At 40.8% G+C, this 19,021-nt stretch overlaps 3 protein-coding genes across 6 annotated transcripts in view; 2 read left to right on the forward strand and 1 right to left on the reverse strand.

Annotated features, from left to right (window-relative positions):
* The window catches only part of usp37 (ubiquitin specific peptidase 37), a 17,937-nt gene extending 3,819 nt beyond the window's left edge, over positions 1 to 14,118 (forward strand). Inside the window, exons 3-24 of one of the 2 annotated variants that reach the window (XM_005736827.1) lie at positions 2,073 to 2,223; positions 3,092 to 3,180; positions 3,268 to 3,383; positions 3,494 to 3,571; positions 3,789 to 3,880; positions 3,982 to 4,075; positions 4,901 to 5,056; positions 5,170 to 5,301; positions 5,453 to 5,576; positions 6,923 to 7,170; positions 7,251 to 7,368; positions 7,620 to 7,699; positions 7,840 to 8,004; positions 8,307 to 8,360; positions 8,498 to 8,642; positions 8,728 to 8,947; positions 9,512 to 9,678; positions 10,091 to 10,151; positions 10,444 to 10,559; positions 10,889 to 10,958; positions 11,784 to 11,922; positions 12,020 to 14,118. In XM_005736827.1, coding sequence (XP_005736884.1) covers positions 2,073 to 2,223; positions 3,092 to 3,180; positions 3,268 to 3,383; positions 3,494 to 3,571; positions 3,789 to 3,880; positions 3,982 to 4,075; positions 4,901 to 5,056; positions 5,170 to 5,301; positions 5,453 to 5,576; positions 6,923 to 7,170; positions 7,251 to 7,368; positions 7,620 to 7,699; positions 7,840 to 8,004; positions 8,307 to 8,360; positions 8,498 to 8,642; positions 8,728 to 8,947; positions 9,512 to 9,678; positions 10,091 to 10,151; positions 10,444 to 10,559; positions 10,889 to 10,958; positions 11,784 to 11,922; positions 12,020 to 12,107 — 2,703 coding nt within the window. In that variant the 3' untranslated portion in view covers positions 12,108 to 14,118. Of the gene's footprint in view, positions 1 to 2,072; positions 2,224 to 3,091; positions 3,181 to 3,267; positions 3,384 to 3,493; positions 3,572 to 3,788; positions 3,881 to 3,981; positions 4,076 to 4,900; positions 5,057 to 5,169; positions 5,302 to 5,452; positions 5,577 to 6,922; positions 7,171 to 7,250; positions 7,369 to 7,619; positions 7,700 to 7,839; positions 8,005 to 8,306; positions 8,361 to 8,494; positions 8,643 to 8,727; positions 8,948 to 9,511; positions 9,679 to 10,090; positions 10,152 to 10,443; positions 10,560 to 10,888; positions 10,959 to 11,783; positions 11,923 to 12,019 lie in introns of both variants that reach the window. The other variant, XM_005736826.2, reaches the window with a different exon arrangement.
* Positions 14,119 to 14,262: 144 nt separating this feature from the next.
* ybey (ybeY metalloendoribonuclease) lies at positions 14,263 to 18,077 on the reverse strand. Its single transcript, XM_005736832.2, has 4 exons — positions 17,848 to 18,077; positions 14,906 to 15,037; positions 14,720 to 14,788; positions 14,263 to 14,423 (listed from the first exon to the last, which is right to left on the reverse strand). The coding sequence occupies exons 1-4, from the start codon at positions 18,055 to 18,057 to the stop codon at positions 14,328 to 14,330; spliced, it is 507 nt and encodes a 168-aa protein (XP_005736889.1). The 5' UTR covers positions 18,058 to 18,077; the 3' UTR covers positions 14,263 to 14,327.
* Positions 18,078 to 18,715: 638 nt separating this feature from the next.
* The window catches only part of mcm3ap (minichromosome maintenance complex component 3 associated protein), a 12,882-nt gene continuing 12,576 nt past the window's right edge, over positions 18,716 to 19,021 (forward strand). The window contains exon 1 of one of the 3 annotated variants that reach the window (XM_005736829.2): positions 18,716 to 19,018. In XM_005736829.2, coding sequence (XP_005736886.1) covers positions 18,722 to 19,018 — 297 coding nt within the window. In that variant the 5' untranslated portion in view covers positions 18,716 to 18,721. The remainder of the gene's footprint in view (positions 19,019 to 19,021) is intronic. The other 2 variants (XM_005736830.2, XM_005736831.2) reach the window with 2 other exon arrangements.

Here is a 19,021-nt window from a genome sequence, read left to right on the forward strand (position 1 = left end):
GCAAACGACTGAATCACTTCCTTTTCTGTTAAAATATCCCCATACTGTAGAACTGCATGTTCGGGTGGAGTGATTTAAGTTGACTGCAACTGCTTCACTCATGATTCCGCTACTCTCTGCCGCCATGTCTTTTTTTGAAAGTGACGACGCATCGACGCAGATTTTTTTACGTCGACGTATTTTTTGCGTCGACGTAAGCGTTGTCCCAGCCTTAATCCTAGTGCAAAGACAAGTGGAGGCAGACAAAAACAACAAGCACGCATGTTACAAACTTTACCTGAGTCATTTAGACAGCTGTTAGCACATGATTCTCCTTATGGGGACCTGATATGTTTAATATGCTGCTGAGAGTATACCCCAGAAGAAGCGTATAGTATAGCTTTTATTTTGGAAAGAGCCATTTGTCTGTAATAAACTCTCTTTTCCAAAGATGAGTGATTTCTCGATCAGATAGGTTTATTTTTTTTATTACTTTGTTGTTTCAACAACATTAAATTTAAAAACTACTTTTGAGTTAAAATATATATTTATAATTTTAATAAATGATAAATTACAAAAGCGTGTGTGTGTGGATAGATAGATAGATAGATAGATAGATTTTGAGTTGCTTTCTTGGTTGAAAAGACTCCTACTAATGGATGGCTAAATGATATTTCTTTTTAAAGCATTACAGGAACAAACTTTTTAAATGGCACCCCATAAATCAGTCTTACATGTCTGATTCATGTCAGTACTAGAAGAATCTAAGCTGTCAGCTTTGAGGCATTATGCAATGAATGAGCAGTAGCTCTGCACTGAAGCCATGAATGAACCGGATTAGAAACATAATCTCACCCATGGCACATACCAGGGTTTGTTCAGCCCTCGGGTCAAGTGTTTTTAATCCATGCCTGTACTTCTTTTAGATGATCCCATATTCCAGAACTAAAATATTTCAGACTGACTGATGTGATTGGGTCTGAAAAGAATAATTAATATTACCCTTCCTCTTATTTTGAAAGTTCAGTTGCTGCTAAAACAGCTAGCTTCCTGTCCTCTTTTTCCCTACTAGTAAACCTCTTGTTTTTGCAGTTCAACTTAACCACTCCTATCTTAGTCCTTATTCTGCTCTGCTGATCTGCTGTGACCTGGTGGGTCACTCTGACCCAAACCTGCATCAGGAGATAAACTGGTTCATGGCTAGTAGGCCATGCAGGACAAGGACCACAGCATCTGCTGCTGTTTAACTCTCCCCCTACTAGGAGTAACTTTGGATGCTCTTTTTTTTTTTTTTTTTTCCCCTTTTTTTTTTTTTTTTCCCCTTTTTTTTTTTTTAATAAAGTTTAGCCGTTTCTGTAATATTTCAGGCCTGCTTATGGAACAAAATGCCTGGGTTTAAATTGGAAGTTATTGAGGGTGGTCTCTGCCTATGCAAACCACATCTTTATTCAAATACTCAGGTGTCAAAACCCATCTTTATGGGCACAGGGGAGGTTGTCAAATGTTGTTTTGATGGGGAAAGCGTTAAGACAGAGAGGCTGGAGTTTGTCTAAGAGATCAGAAACTCTAACTAACCCATTCACACGAAGTTTGTTATTACTTTCTTTAATAAAGTGTGTGTGCCTTCTCTCGATCCCCTCCTACCAACACAATATAACTGAAGTTTGTAGGAAAGTCTGGAAAACTTGGAGGCGCTAACACTGTAATGAATCTGTCTTGCTCCATTGCTAGGAAAGTCAAAAAAATTGAACCCCCACGACTGTTATAATTTCCAAACAGACATATAAGAGCTTTTCTATAATAGTCTGGAGCAAGAGAAGTAAAACAAAAACAAACTTTGTCATCACAGTCAAGTGTTCCGAGTCTCTTGTTACGAAGAACCTCACTCCTCAGATAACATGATATAAGACCTATTGAAGAAAGTAATAGCTGATAGAGTGAGGTTTGTCATATAGAACTAGTTTGTTCAAAGGTATACTTTATCAACAAGTATGATGTGAGGAGAAAGATGATGACGATGATAATGTATATATTACTATTGTATGTAATAGTAATAATCATGAATCCGAATATTTGCTGTTCTTTGCTCTCAGCTGAACCAGAACGTGAAAAATATTAGCCAGAGTGCCAACCGCATCGTCCTGACTCTGAAGGATAACAGTGTCATCACGCTGGACAAGATGCCTCCACCTTTGGTTCAGAAGACTAAAGAATACCTTGAAAAGCTGAAGCAAGGAAAGCCAGGTAATGACACCCCTGCACATTAAAAAAACAACGACAAAACAAACAAAAAAAACAAAAAACAAAACTGAAAAGATTTTTATTTTTTGGGAATTAATCCTTGTATGCTCTTCCTGCAGAGAATGGTCACTTTTTCTCTGCAGCTTCATGTTAATATATTAATATTTCTTAAGTTAATGCAGAGTTTCAAGTAGGGATGTGCTCGTCTGGCTGACCAGTCGACTAGTTGTTGCTATTGTCACTAGTTGATAACAGATGTACTAGTCATTTAATCTATTTGGTTTACATTTAATTGATACCCAATGTCAGTAACAGGGTTTGTACAGGTGCTTGAAATCCTTATAAATGCTTGAATTTTATTTTGTCTTTTCAAGGTTTGAAAGGTACTTGAATTTCAGATGTTGTGCTTAAAAGTGCTTCAAATTGTAAATGTATTTCATTCACCACAAATAACTATCTGATTGAATAGTTTTCTTATCAGATAGCAACTAATTTTATTTCTCTAAGTGTAAAAACAAAATTTCTCCACCCGGGCTGCCTTGCACCTCTGCATGTCATCAGTTTGCTTGAAGAACAGGATTCATTTGTATCCTATTAAATAAACAAAACATCTGTAGCTGTCATGAAAACTTATGCAACAGGTTGTTGTGAAGTAAGGTGTGTGTTAGTCTGCTTTTAAATCTATGATCTGAATGCTTTATGCATCATGGCAATGCAGCAGTGTTATTTTTTTTTATTATTATTATTTTTATTATTTTCAGTTCAAGCACATAGATTAACTTGAAGTGATTCTGACTCTACAGTGTAACGGGATCATTTTTATGCTTTTTTTTTTTTTTTTTTTCCCCTGAACTTTTTGTTTATGCTGCAGTTTTAAAATCATCCCTCGGAAGTGCCAACTTCAGTGTGCTCGGGAACAGATCTGTGAAAAATGAGGCTAACCCGTCCGGGGAGAGACAGGTGATCAAGAATGCAATAACAATCTTAACTTAAACACATGTGGACAAACGTACATGTGTTTAACTTAATTCCTCCTGGTGTGTTCAGACGACACCGAGGCGGCAGAGCGCAGAAGGCCGGGAGGACACGACACCGAGAAAACCTCTCGGCAGCCCGAGCAGAGCGGCTTCCACTCCCACTCGCACAGGACTGTCTGAAAACAGGCAGGCTGGGAATTTTTAGACTGTATTACACAGAATAAATTAAATTCATTTAGGAATGTTTAATCCTGCCCCATTTGGCATGTGAATTATTCGATGTTTCTGTTTCTCAGGAGCGAGAAGAGAAAGCGACTCCTCACTCCTGATAACGACCTCAGTGAGGATTACCCAAAGGAAAACGACTCCTCGAGGTATAATCAGCACTGAATTGCAGTGCTGTTGGTGACTCATAGGATGACCTTATCTCTGCAGCCTTTTGTCTGAACCACTGCCTGTTTGTTTTTTGCAAATCTTGTGGCGAGATAATTAAAACTGTAACTGGTAATCAGTAGGTCGCTACTTTCATCGGCAAAATACGAACCTTGATTGATAGACTTTATTTTACTGAATTTGAGTAACATTTTTCAGCAACAACAAGGCGACTTCTGACCCCTCCTCCAGGAAGTTTCTTCTGAGCTGCAAAGAAAAGCTGAAGCAGTCAGAGGAGAACAGGAGCTCAGGTAAACCCAGCAGCACCAACTTTTTGTAATCTAGTTGCACAGCATTCTCTATGCAAATTTTTCCCAGACACTGATACACTCATGTGCCTCCTTAACTGTAGCTCCTCTTGGGTCAACTCCCCTTCAGCCATCATCTTTCTACGGCAGCCGATCTGTGACTAAAGACTACAGCCAGAGCCACTCTTTTCTGGACAGGTGAGTTGATTCATGGCTCAATTAAAATGCAAAGCAGCAGCAGTTTGAACCTAGGATCAAGAATTTAAAAACAGTACTATTTGATACTTATTTAAAGGGAACCTTTTGATTGTTCTTCGAAGATGACTTCTACAGTACCCGCCCTCCATGCTAGCTTTGGCTTTCTGTGATTCTTCTATTTATAGATTATCTCCCACTTTGCTGATACCTGGTAGCTAGTAGCCATCATGTGTTTTGTTTCAAGGGTACAAACAGCTTCTAACTGCATTATCGCCACTATGTGATAGTGCATTATATCCTACCAGGCAAGGGAAAGTGAATATTTTGACCTAAAATATAGTCGCATAAACTATGATTTTATTATTTTTTTTAAAGATCTTAACTGTCTGTATTTTAGTTAATAATTTTTAGATAATTTCAAGATCATTAGAATACTTGTGAGTTGTGTTCCTGTAATTAGAAAGAAATCTAAACCTAGAATTAAAAGTACGTTTCCCAATTTGTCTTGATTGACTTAGATATATATTTATGAAGATCCGAAATGAAATCTTAGATAAGAAAAAATCAGGTCTAAAGATTCTGTTCCAGATCTAATTTCAAAAGTGAATTACTTTCACAAGGTTGAGCCAAGCTTTCCCACCTGCCTGCAGACTTTTCCAAGCTTCCTGCTAGACTGATGGTGGGTGCTTAGAGTGCTGGCTTCAAACCTGGGTAGGTTTTGATTAGTTAAAATCAGATGAAAGGAACCAGTCATCTCCTTGGCACAGGTGATAACAGGGGAGAACATTTCTATTCATCCAGTAATTGATTTTTAAATCTCCTCAGGCCATCCAGTACTGCACAGACCCCCACAGCCAAAAGGAGCCTCATGCTACCGAACCACTCCACTCCCTTTAAGAAGGTACGACCCTCCTTGGACTACGGTGGCTGGAACAAGCAGAGGCCCTCTACCCTGGCACAGCCTCAGGCTCCACTGCAAGGGTACAGATAAGCCAGCTCCACTTGATATGAAATTCATTTGATCCATGACACCAAATAACAAGGGAAAAATCAAAACAACAAGCAGTTTTTGAAACTTCTGTTATTAATTTAAGATTTTCCAACCTGGGCAACACCTGCTACATGAATGCCATCCTGCAGTCCCTCTTCAGTCTCCCCTCCTTCTCTAATGACATGCTGAGGCAGAGCATCCCATGGAAGAAGTTGCCCATCAATGCCTTGCTCAGGTACTGTATTATATTATTATAGGTTGATAGTAACTGTTGTTTGTTAACAATACTCTGGATTGTTGTCATTTTTAACATAGGTGTTAAATGACACAGGAAGCAGTTTAAATGAACTTTGTTATGATCCGTGTCCTGTCTTCACTCTGTGCAGGCGATTTGCTCACCTCATGGTGAAGAAGGATGTGGCCTGTCCAGAGACAAAGAAAGACCTTTTGAGGAAAGTAAAGAGTGCCATCTCCTCCACAGCGGAGCGTTTCTCTGGAAACATGCAGAATGTAAGTTTCCCACTTAAACTCATGTATATGACCAGGTATACTTTTCAGTTGAGATTGTGTGCCCACATATGAAAAGGGACAGCAAAACAAATCTTTAAATTGCACCTTTGAAAATTTAAGAATAATAGTGTAGAGAATAACTCTTTATGTTTAAAGAGCACAGTTTAGAAATTAAACAGGTAATATAGGTTTGCTTTTCCCAGTGTTTTCTCGAACTTCTTCCTCTTCCTCTAGTCCCAAATTACAGTAAGACTGTTTATTATTAATGTTGAGCTCATTTTGGGCTCAGAATACCTGCTGAAGGACAATCTGCAATTCTAATTAGTAATAATTATCTAATTATTACTCTGCGTGTTTGGACTGAAGACTCTGAAGATATAATGTATTTGCTCAAAAATTTCTCTGGTGCCACAGCCAAAAATTGAACACAGACGACAATACCAAAAAAAAGGTGTGCATATACAGTAGTATGTAGCACAGTAAAATACAATACAACACAACAAGTGTCCAGCGAGGTAAAATTATGTGAAAGAGGCTAAAAACAAAAAGGAAAGTGTTTTAAAAGTGATAAATAAGTAAAAATCTAACACAGTAGAACATGTAGAAACATGTGATACAGTACAGAGCTCAGCAATTCAATGATAATGTAATTAAATAAAAGCTGACTAAAATCCAATAAAGTGACTTTAGAAAGTAAAATGTCTCAAATTCAAAGCGAAAGTAAAGCAAATATGAGATGGCACGCTGGTTCAAATTATGATTTTTGGCTTTCAAAGGAGGATAAAACGATAAAGCGATTATCTTTTTTTTCCCCCTTCCCATCCATTTCTGTTTGAGGCTGCCTGCTCATAGTTTTGTGATAGATGTGCATCATCACAACTCTCTTGTTTTTTTGTTTATAACATTCAATATTTAGTATTTACTGTTATTTACACTTATCTAGGTTGTTGCTTTGATCTCTGTATTGTGGTGTTCTCTTGTTGTTTGTTTTATTTTCTTCTTCTTTTAATAGCTGATCTAACAAATTTTCTCAGTGTCTCTTACTGCCCCCCCTCCCCTCTGTTTTTCTGTCTTTCTCTCTCCCTTTCTTTCTTTTTGACTAATAATAATATAGATCAATCAAGTGGACCAACATGGCATTGCCATACTTTCTCCACTTAAAAAAATTAATCCGTTGAGCATCTTTCTTCAGACAACAATTCTGATTGCTAAAGTACTGACCAGGAGAGGCAAAACCCCCCCCCAACAAACAAAAACACACAAAAGTTAAATCTTTCAGGCTTATGGTTTAAAGTGGCTGTGAATAAAATCCTGTTTTAAACCCCTACATGTTTCTTGTTTTTCAGGATGCTCATGAATTCTTGAGTCAGTGCTTGGACCAGCTGAAGGACGACGTGGAGAAGATGAATAAGAGCTTAACGAACGAGGCCGCCTCCTCCTCCTCATCTTCTGTGGTGGGTGAGAATGGTCTGGAGGGAACGTCATCGGCAGTCAAAGCAGAGCCTGGTGATGAGGCAGACACCTCGCGGATCTACACCTGCCCCGTGGCGGTCAACATGGAGTTTGAGGTGCAGCACACCATCACGTGCAAAGGGTGAGGCTGGTCTCCTGCCTATCATTCAAAACTCTCGATGAAGGTGAAAGGTGTTTGATTCCCTCTTTGTTGTGTTGCAGCTGTGGCGAGGTGGTGAACAAGCGAGAACAATTCAATGACTTGTCCATCGACTTGCCGCGAAGAAAGAAGACACTGCCGCTTCGCTCCATCCAGGACTCCCTGGATCTGTTTTTTAGGGTGAGTCACTGGTCCCGTCATCCTGATGCCCCCCATGCTGGATCAAAAATGACCAACAGGGTCAGAGGAGTGCACTTATTAGCTTAGTATGCGCAATGAGGCTCAAGCAGAAAAAACACTGTAGCATTTTAGTTTGCAGTTTACAAACTGAGAGAGCCTTTGTGAGGAGACACAAAAAATAGAATTTCTTTCGAGACAAGCATCAGCTGGATGTAATTTCATATATAATTAGTTACTTTTTCTTTTTACAGATGGAGGAAATTGAGTATTCGTGTGAAAAGTGCAACGGGAAATCAGCGACTGTTACGCATAAATTCAGTAAACTACCCAGGTATCTACAGTCTGTTTAAACACACACAGTAAAGACACGCAATAAACACTAAAGATGCAGCACATATGGAAAACATAGAAAGCATAACCAGCTTATGGAATAAAAAGAATTTAAGTGCCTAAAAACCTTTGTCTTCACAGAGTGCTTATCCTACACCTGAAACGGTACAGCTTTAACGCTCAGCTGTCTCTAAACAGCAAGCTGGGTCAGCAGGTCTTGATCCCCCGATACCTGACCCTGCTCCCCCACTGCACCGAATCTACAAGACCTCCCATCAGCCTTGGCTGGAGCCCTCAAGCTGCCTTGTAAGATGGGAGAAAACATTTTAATATGCATACAAATTTAATTCTGTGTAAATACATTAGATGGCTGGAGTGATTTCAGTTTTAAAAGGCCAATTGGCAATGTTTTGACATCTCCTGCAGCCATGATTTTTCATGTTGGTTTAATACCCCAGAGAGGACTACATGTAATAAAGTCAGCATTTAGTTTGCAATTTAAAGGAAAAACATGCAAATATTGCTCCTTTAAGTAAAACTTAACAATCAGCCTAGAAGTAGAGCTCCAATAGCAGCAAGAGTTTTATTTGCCTTTGTTTTTCTCAAAGGTCCAGAACACTTAAAACGTCACAGTTGGTCAACTCGTCCACAGCGCCTCTTCGGTAAGTTCTGCAACACTTGCAGAGGAAAAATGACTTTTGTGCTTTAACAGCCTCTTTAAACAATGTGTTATCTGACTGAAGGGTTTTCTGTTTGGGCTTATGAATTTATTTGCTGAACATGTGACTTTGTGTAGTAGGATCGTAGGGAAAACTTCCAACTCCAACTGTACCTCCATCCTTGTGGACTCTGACTGCGAAGAGGGGCCTAACAGGAAGGTGAGCGCGAGCCGCAAGCGACGCCTGAGTATCTGTCTGCCTGACGACGATGATCGCGCTGAAGAGGTGAGCATCTGCTTTTACACTTTAACAAACAGAATCCAGCCTCCTCTGGCGTCTTCTGTTGTGACACAGTTTAATGTGTTTTCAGAGGGGGGCAGCAATCGATTCAACAGACTTCAGTGGCATCAATGATGATGAAATGCTGGCGGCTGTGCTGGAGATTAGTCGCCAAGAGGCCGGGCTCTCTGCACCTCCTTCTCTGGATGATGAGCCGACAAGCAGCCCGGACACCGGGTTTGGGGACACAGATGCACATGACTTGGCCTATCACGCAGATCTGCTAGAAGCAGATAGCAAACAGCCCGCAGGTACTCTAACGGGATATTTAAGCAGAGACAGTATGAGTTTCAAATCTATTGCAAGATTTCTTAACAGCAAAGATGATGGTAGATGTACAGCTTTCAGGGGAAACAAAGTTTTTATTTTAGGAAAACATTTGCAAATTTTAAGAGTGGTTAGATTGGAGTTTTGGTACTTAAATGCAGATGTGTTTATTTATTTATTTTTGTTTGTTTGTTTTGTTCTGCTGACCACTAAAGTTAAAATTAATTAAGATCATGCTGCATATAAATGGCCAGAGGTATTTCGGGAAGGCTGCCAAGTGATCAGACTCACTTCTTGGAGTACTTAAACTTGCAATAGACTTTTTTGTTTTTTAATACGGGATCTGCATCAGGTTTTTATTATATGTGACATTTCTAAGAAAGGCTCATTCATGTTTCGTTCCATATTCTCTTGAAAGTACATGCTGCTTAAATTGATTGTGGGTTTCTACATTCACATAAACCCTGGGTTACCAACAAATCCAACAAAAAAAACCCCAACTTCACGTATCAGGTTTGCTGACTCGAGTATTTGCTGAACTCTTGTAGATGTGCTGGACTCCTTGGACCTGACCATGGATGAAAACAAGGAGAACCAAACTCCAGAGAGTGGTCAGCAGCAGGGGGAGCTGGACTGGGTCCAACAGTACAATCTGGATCAGGAGAGAGAAGAACAGGAGCTGCAGCAGGCTTTGGCACAGAGCCTCCAGGAGCATGTAAGACCAGAGAGAGACTGTGTAGCATTTAACACATCTGCAGCTCAATTGTTTTCATATTTCAACACAGTGGAGACACTTTGATGCACCTAAATGGAAAAAGTGCTTACTTTCAGCTGCTGAAGAGAGAATGGTTGGAGCCCATCAGAAGGGATGCTACATTTACATCCCTCTGACCCAAATGGACCTTTGTATAATGCAATGTAACACCTGAGTTTGGTGCACCAGTTCTACCAGTGTTAGATGCTCACAACAATTTTTTTTTCTAGCTTCCAGTAATGGTGACTTTCCATTTGCTGTTAGATTACAGTAGATCTCTCATTATCCTTAAATATCATTGACTACTCTGAAGTCTTTCACCAACTAACAGACCTGATGCAGGAAAATAAAACTTATGACATCATCTCTACAGGAAGCTCAGGAGATGAGAGAGGACGATGATTTGAAGAGAGCCACTGAGCTCAGCTTGCAAGGTAAGAAATACAATTTACTCCCAGGAATCGTCAGCACACGCTTCTTTGACCAACTGTGTTCAGCTGATTTTTTTTTTTTTTTGTATTGTGATGGTTGCTGTTGATCCCGCTCAGCTGGCAGCAGTGTGGCGATGTAAATAAGACTGAACGCAGCTACTAAACAAAGAAATTTGACTGGATATTTGCAGATCTGTTTAGTCAGCACAAACAAATGTTTAAAGTGTTCTTTAATCAGACTCTGAGCAATGTGAAAATACTGCACCTGCGTCATCATCTCCTCCTCATTCAACAGAGTTTAACAACTCCCTGCCCGATCTGCTCTGCTCGGATGATGACTCTGGCAACGAGGACGTGCTGGACATGGAGTACACTGAAGCAGAAGCCGAGAACCTGAAGAGAAACGCAGAGGTATATCCAGCTGGCACACAGTGTAAAATGCTGCAGAGCACAAAAAACAGCAAATAGTTTATTCACCTTAAATACAACGGATGTATAATCACTATGCAAAAATAAAAACAGTGTTTTACAAATGTAAACCTTAATAAAGGGTCAGTTTACACACCACAGATAAAGTCTTAGATAATCTGCAGGACACTGAGTTGATTATGAATCAGAACATGGTGAAATACACACACTGATTAAGAAACTGCAGAATAAATTAAATAAAGCAGCAGACTGATGATAACTTATTGGTTGTTGGCCTGCATTAACCTGCCTATGTATCCTGTAATCCACAGAGTGGGGAGTTGGCCAACTCGTTCAGACTCATCAGTGTGGTCAGTCACATCGGGAGCAGCTCCTCCTCTGGTGAGCACTTGTGTTTGTTTGTGCCTCCGAGTTTAGGTCCTCATGTGTTTTGACAGTGACAAATTATTCAGGAACAATGAAGATGAGCTTTAAGTCAAAACTGTATATGAACACTTTAAGGAACTGCTTTGATGTTTACGCTGCTTTATTTATATCCCTTATTATCTCAAATGTCAATGAAGAAATTGGCAGCCAGAAATAAAGTTTATTTATATTAAGAATCCTTAAATTATCAGAGAAAACACTGCTGGATGAAACTGTGTGGTCTTTACTTGGTGTGAGTTTGTGGGTCTCTTGCCTTTAGTTTTGTCTTCAGCAGTAAATTTTGTGAGAGCCTCAAATAATGGTCAGCACCTTTCAGCAAAAACATGATCTAGCCTGTCCTGATCTGATATTAGATGATGAATATTAGCTGAACAGGTAAAACAGAATTGAAATCTAAGACATTAGCTAACTTAATGGTTGTAGGTTTTAGGAGGAGCCACTGATAATGTGGCTATAAAAATGTTTTTTGTTTTGTAATCTTTCAGGCCACCAACACAGTGGAATTTACAAAAAAAAAAGAAAAAGTATCATTGTCCAAACACTTATTTACCTGACTGTATACTAAAGCTAGAACCATAAAGTTAGCTCATGTGTCAGGCAGAGGTTATATTTGTCCAATAACTTTGGATAAATGCTGGTGACATCATCCTTGTCTATACGTGGATGGCGTAGGTATGCCCTCTGTGTCTGTCGCTGTCGTGACTATAGACTTCAAGAACCAAATGCTTGCTCTGTGAACAAATATTGATAGATTGTTCCCCATCTTTATCTTCCCTGTAGGCCATTACATCAGTGACGTGTACGACATGAAGAAACATTCGTGGCTGACCTACAATGACCTGGACGTGTCTCGCACGCAGGAAGCAGCTGTCCAGCGAGACCGTGACCGTAGCGGATACATCTTCTTCTACATGCACAAGTGAGTGTGCAAGTCCTCCTGTCAGCTGGTTATAGATGTCACTGTAATGATGTGAGATGCTCTGCTAATAACACGCTGCTACCTTGTGATCTCTCAGGGATGTGTTCGAGCAGCTATCTGAGATGGAGAGATCTGGAGCCGGAAGCACCTCAGAGGCAGGAAGGAATGTCCTGCAGCCCCTCTGAGCGCAACGTCTTTGGACGCCCACCCACACTCAACCACAGCTGATCCTGTTAGATAAAGCTGCCCTGTGAATCCTCCTATACTACTGATTGCCGTCCCTTTTAGGTAGCCTTCAGGCATTTCCTTTTTCCTCTACAGATCACTAAAGGCCAGGATAAAAATAACACCTGATGATGCCGACACAGGGGCTGACCTGTCAAGACTCTTTCAGAAATGCAGTTAAAATGTTCCGTGGATCAATTTTTGCCTCCGTGTTTTTGGGGCTGGAGTCTTTCTTTGCTATAATTTTATCAACTGTTTTGTAAGGTTTAATTTTGTTGTTTCTTTCTTAAAGACTTTTCTTCAGACTTTTACTTCAAACTATCAAACACTGGGCGCTCCTGGTGCTTCGTAGATTGTATGTTTGCAGACCCCTTTATTTCCCATATAAGCAAAATAAAGATATATTCTATGTTGGAGTATAAGCTATTATAGAATTTAGAGGGTTGTTGTATTTAGCGGGTACATTTGGTGCAATATTTGTTACTGGCACAAACTGGTCCATTCAAAACAGCTTTCTGTCCCCACAGTGTGGATGTCTTCCCAGTTGCTTTTTGTACTTCATGTGCAACCTGATATTTTTTTGTGTGATTATTTCCATATTTTAGAGGTGTGAAAGAACGTGCATTAATATTTAACTGAGCTTTTCTCAGTTGATCACACTTTGTTTGTTTGGGGTTTTGACCTTGTGCCTCCCAAGAAAAGTTTTATAAATATGTGTATACAAGCTTTACTTTGGAAAGTCGCACAACCTTGTTGTTTTTGAATGTTTGTCAAATCTGAAACAGTGTGCAAGTCAGAGTTTCTTCTATAAAGCCAACAGATTTTTATATTTATTGCATATAGAAGGGGGTTGGTTTCTCTTAATTAGCCCAAAATATGAGCCAAGGCAAATGGAAGTCATTACTACTTTATAACCAGAGAAGATACAGTACCTGTTGCATAATATCTTTTATTTCAACACCTTTAGAACAAGTGTTAAGCATTTAAAGTGCCCCTGTTATGCTCATTTACATGGCTAAAGTGTAACTGTGGGATTAAACGCCTTATTGTTCAGGGAAGGAACCCGTTATCTGCTCCGTTTTAGTGCCTGTCCCTTCAAGGCACCTGTCTTCTGCTCTGATTGGTCAGTTGATAACATTAATATTCTCAGACTGACTGTTAAAGCTGTAGCCATGTTTGGAAGACGTTTTTACCTGTAAATACAGTCGGAATCAGCTGTTGATTCTTTATTTCAAAATGTGCCAAACTCACTGCTACTAAGGCAGTACATCGTGATGTAGATTCGTTATGGACTACAAACAATGCCTTTTAGCAGCTCTGTGTTTTTGTTTTAAAGCAGTTTCACCCTACAAGTATTTATTCAATGATGGAATAAATAAACAGTAGTGAGTGTTGGAGATGCTGGATATTTTCACTTCTGTTTGTCTTCTGGTCTATAACTGTAGGGAGATTTTATTTTTAATTTTTAAAAAGCATAAAAGGGGCACTTTATGAACCAGTTCCTGTCAGGCATGAAATATGTGGAATATTCTGTTTATTACTGGGCACCGGCTGTGTAACTTTTATTCTGTGAAAGGGAAGAAAAAAAAGCTCACTCGCAAACATGCTATTATAGACTTAATCTGTACAGCAGATTATTCCCTCAAATTAGCACAACATGGCATTAATTTCTAAAAATTAAATCACTGCAGACCAAATTTGACACAACTTCTGTCTTTATATTTGGGGATTTTAGGAAGTGTGCACTGATTAGCCGACTTCCTGTTGCACCACGCTGTGTTAATTCTCCAGGTGTTTTAATGTCTGCATTGATTGACGTTTCTTAAATGCCTCTCCTGAACATGCTGTCCTACACGCAGTGTAAAGAGCATAACATGTATTAGTGAAGTGAGAATGAACAGCTTTTTCTACCCTTCATACACAACCGACTCTTCCTAAAGCAGATTTTAATAAAATATTCCAATGAAAGAACTGAGACGTTTTTTGGTGTTTGAAACTCTTCAGCAGAGCTCACATCAAGTGTTTTTTCAGGAGGTCAGACTGTTTAGTGACAAGTCATTTTATAATACAGACTGTAGTGGGTGTCTTCAAATAAATATAAGAACCACAACAGTATAGAAGCAGTTTCCACCATCACATAGTGCAATATTTAATCTCAGGCCTGCAGGCAGCAGTCAGGGTCACCTGTCCTGACTGCACCTCTTCATCAGGGGGTCTAGGTGTCGGCCTGTGAGTCTGCTGTACTCGCTCAGGATGTAGTTTTCTCTCTGCTGCATCTGCAAACATGTTACACCTTTAATCAACATCGAACATCCAGACATCACACAGTTTGAAGTTCATAAATTTGGTATAAAAATAAAAATAAAAAAAAGACTCAGCTCATATAGATCTACCTATGGATGACAGATTAAAGGAAAAAACTGAGTCTTTGTAGATGTGATGATGGAGGCATCTTCTAAGGACTTCTAATGGGTCGTGATCTTGTGACTTGAGCACAAAGTGTATTTCCATTTGAGCTATAGTCTGAGTGGAGGAATGAATTTGGACACAAAGCCACTGTCTCCTTACAAACCTCAGTCCATTCTTCCTCTGTCTCGTGCCTGTAGCCCAGCAGGTGGCAGATCCCGTGCGCAGTGACAACCTGAAACAGGAACAATGAAACAGTTAATCACAGAAAATGGTACTGCTGTGCCTCATTTGGAAGCATTGACGGATTACACGCATGAGAGACAGGATAACTTAAGTTACTGTTTCATACAGTCAGCGCTCCGTGCAGATCCAGGGATTCCTCCTGACACTGCTTCATCACAAACTCCACCCCAAGGAAGATATCTCCAAGGTTCAGCTCGTCTCTGTGAAGGGGGCAGGGCAACTTCCCGGGCCTCAGGTCCTTAAATAAACCCCCACAAAACACATAGATATTTGAGTGGAGAAGTTACCCCAACCCTGCAGATTGTGTTCATGTCTTTCCCACAAGATAGCACAGTAGGTCAACTTAACCTCAATTTTGACTAGTTAAGTCTTGAGTAACGCTGCACCCTAGTGGTGAAAGTGTTAGTTAAATTCTGTAGAGGGTAAATAAAAAGAGGCCCTTTAAGGAAGCTTTCCAAACTGAGTGAAGTGATCAGAGAGATGTACTACTATGCTGAGCCTAGAGTGAAAGTTTTTAGTGCCATGAAGGTTGCTCTCTTTTATTTTATTTTATTTTTTACCTGGCTATATCACCATGGTAATATACAGTGGGGCAAAAAAGTATTTAGTCAGCCACTGATTGTGCAAGTTCCCCCACTTAAAATGATGACAGAGGTCAGTAATTTGCACCAGAGGTACACTTCAACTGTGAGAGACAGAATGTGAAAAAAAAATCCATGAATTCACATGGTAGGATTTGTAAAGAATTTATTCGTAAATCAGGGTGGAAAATAAGTATTTGGTCACCTCAAACAAGGAAAATCTCTGGCTCTCACAGACCTGTAACGTCTTCTGTATGACGCTTTTCTGTCCCCCACTTGTTACCTGTATGAATGGCACCTGTTTGAACTCATCATCTGTATAAAAGACACCTGTCCACAGCCTCAAACAGTCAGACTCCAAACTCCGCCATGGCCAAGACCAAAGAGCTTTCGAAGGACACCAGGAAAAGTATTGTAGACCTGCACCAGACTGGGAAGAGTGAATCCACAATAGGCAAGCAGCTTGGTGTGAAAAAATCAACTGTGGGAGCAATCATCAGAAAATGGAAGACATACAAGACCACTGATAATCTCCCACGATCTGGGGCTCCACGCAAGATCTCATCCCGTGGGGTCAAAATGATCATGAGAACGGTGAGCAAAGATCCCAGAACCACACGGGGGGACCTGGTGAATGACCTGCAGAGAGCTGGGACCAAAGTAACAAAGGTCACCATCAGTAACACACTACAACGGCAGGGAATCAAATCCCGCAGTGCCAGACGTGTTCCGCTGCTGAAGCCAGTGCATGTCCAGGCCCGTCTGAAGTTTGCCAGAGAGCACATGGATGATACAGCAGAGGATTGGGAGAATGTCATGTGGTCAGATGAAACCAAAATAGAACTTTTTGGTATAAACTCAACTCGTCGTGTTTGGAGGAAGAAGAATACCGAGTTGCATCCCAAGAACACCATACCTACTGTGAAGCATGAGGGTGGAAACATCATGCTATGGGGCTGTTTTTCTGCCAAGGGGACAGGACGACTGATCCGTGTTAAGGACAGAATGAATGGGGCCATGTATCGTGAGATTTTGAGCCAAAACCTCCTTCCATCAGTGAGAACTTTGAAGCTGAAACGAGGCTGGGTCTTCCAACATGACAATGATCCAAAACACACCGCCCGGGCAACAAAGGAGTGGCTCCGTAAGAAGCATTTGAAAGTCCTGGAGTGGCCTAGCCAGTCTCCAGACCTCAACCCCATAGAAAATCTGTGGCGGGAGTTGAAAGTCCGTGTTGCTCGGCGACAGCCCCAAAACATCACTGCTCTCGAGAAGATCTGCATGGAGGAATGGGCCAAAATACCAGCTACTGTGTGTGCAAACCTGGTAAAGACCTATAGTAAACGTTTGACCTCTGTTATTGCCAACAAAGGTTATGTTACAAAGTATTGAGTTGTATTTTTGTTATTGACCAAATACTTATTTTCCACCCTGATTTACGAATAAATTCTTTACAAATCCTACCATGTGGATTCATGGATTTTTTTTTCACATTCTGTCTCTCACAGTTGAAGTGTACCTCTGGTGCAAATTACTGACCTCTGTCATCATTTTAGGTGGGGGAACTTGCACAATCGGTGGCTGACTAAATACTTTTTTGCCCCACTGTATGCCAAACAGGTAACCTGGTGCAGACCAGTAAGGTTCAGAGTTTTGGTTTAAAATAGATGGAAAGCCACCAATTTCCGTCCCTGAGTGAATATTAAATAACATTAATATTAAAGGAGCTGCTAAATACAAATAGATGCCCAAACAGTAAAATAATGTGCATACACTATCTCTCTTTCAAAACTCTTATTCACCTCATGCCGCTTTCCATAGAAGATAATATGGATGATTAGAAAAGGACACTATTAGCCATGATGCAAGCATTGGGCAACAGTTTTGACTGAAAGCCTTTTACACAGCATACGTGTAAGATCTGTAGAAATATTTTGAGCTTAAAAAATACTCTTCAGACTCATCTATGCCTAATGTAGCCATTCACACCAAAGGCATAATTTTACTGTACCAATGCCATTTTTTTCGGCCAAGCTTTACACAGTGGAAAACTGATACTGACACATGGCTGACAGTTACAATGAAATCAAATCAGCCTTCAGCTTTCTAATTGGGGTTGTTTTATTTCCCTTTCAGGATGTGGAGGGCCAGATTAAGATGGTTCACAGCTGCCTGTGACCCCCTGACTGTAGTTTGCCCTACAGCTCTTGATAAGTCCATTCAAAGGCTCTGCTTGCCCATGCTGTTAGATGGTGACGTTGATGAGTCACAGAAGAAGCAGCTGGACGACAAAGGAGGCTTTTTCTGAAGCTCCATTTGGCCTTTGAAACTTTATGAATCTTTTATTGCACACAAAGCAGTGTAATAAATCAAAAACAGAAGAAGACGTCCAGAACACACCCCCACCACCACCAGATCTCCACTAACAGAAGTGTGTTCATTCAAAACGTTTAGCTGCCATGTTTACCTCGTAGAATGGGAAAGACAGGACATCCGTGGGTGTGTTCTTCTTCCTGTAGATGTGATTGATCTGCTGCATCTTCTGGTTGTCCACGCAGATGATACCCAGGTCGAACTTCTGGATGCCCAGTATCTGTCTCAGCGTGACCACGTCCCTGCGCAGCCTGGCGCGCCGAAGAGGCACCACCTTCTGGAGGTTCCTCAAAACGACTCCCATTTTAAACAGCCGACACGAGAAGAGAACACAGCTACGGAAAGATCTCGGTACATAGGTGAAGGTTACCCACTAACCTATCTCCTACCTGGCAGCACTTTATTGTCGGTTGGTGAGCTTCGCCGTTAGCCACAAGCAAACTGTAGTCTCCGAGGTGACACGAATGCAGTCCCCGGGAAGTAGATAGTGTAGTTCTTTTCTGGTTTATACAGCTCTGATAACCTAATTTACATTCATGAAATATATTCTTTCTTTTAAGAGATATGGTCGCTTATCTGTTAACAACCGCCTCATTGGCCATAGCGGAACGAATGGTTTAGCATTACTAGCAGAAGGAGGACTGATAAGTTTGTCGGACCGGAACCGGATTTAGAAAAACGTGAGCCAAAAAAGCAACACAAAACAGTAAAAGGTGGGATCTTTTTTGACGCACTTCTTCGGGTATTCCTATAATTCTGTTAACTGGGGAACTTTATGAGCACCCAAACAAACTTTACTAAGTAATACTTTCATGGTGTTAGCCTGTGCTAGCAGTGTAGCTACGAGTCTGTTTTCGTCTCTTTTTTTTATCAGCTTTTAAGCTTAAATTCTCCTCAGGCCGGAACTGCCTTACTGCTTGTTGCTATTCGAATGCTTAAAAACGTTAACATAAAACGTTATTTGAGCCATGAATACACCCAATCCGTTCGGTAGTGCCCATGGAGGAGCTTTCCAAGTCCCGAGCAGCAGCGTGAAGCCCAGCTTGTTCTCGTCATTTGGGCAGCAGAGCTCCAGCACACAGGCCCCGCAGAGTGTGGGATTTTTCGGTCAGCCGCCCCCTCAAGGAAGCAATATGTTTGGACAAGCCCCGGCCTTTGGACAGCCATCTGCGCAGACTTCAGCGTTTCCACAGCAGTCTGCCCAGGCTTCAGCGTTTGGACAGCCATCTGCGCAGGCTTCACCGTTTCCACAGCAGTCCGCCCAGGCT

Source organism: Pundamilia nyererei, unplaced genomic scaffold (genome assembly GCF_000239375.1).
Source record: "Pundamilia nyererei isolate P.nyererei 1_Seehausen unplaced genomic scaffold, PunNye1.0 scaffold00071, whole genome shotgun sequence".
Classification (NCBI taxonomy): Eukaryota; Metazoa; Chordata; class Actinopteri; order Cichliformes; family Cichlidae; genus Pundamilia; species Pundamilia nyererei.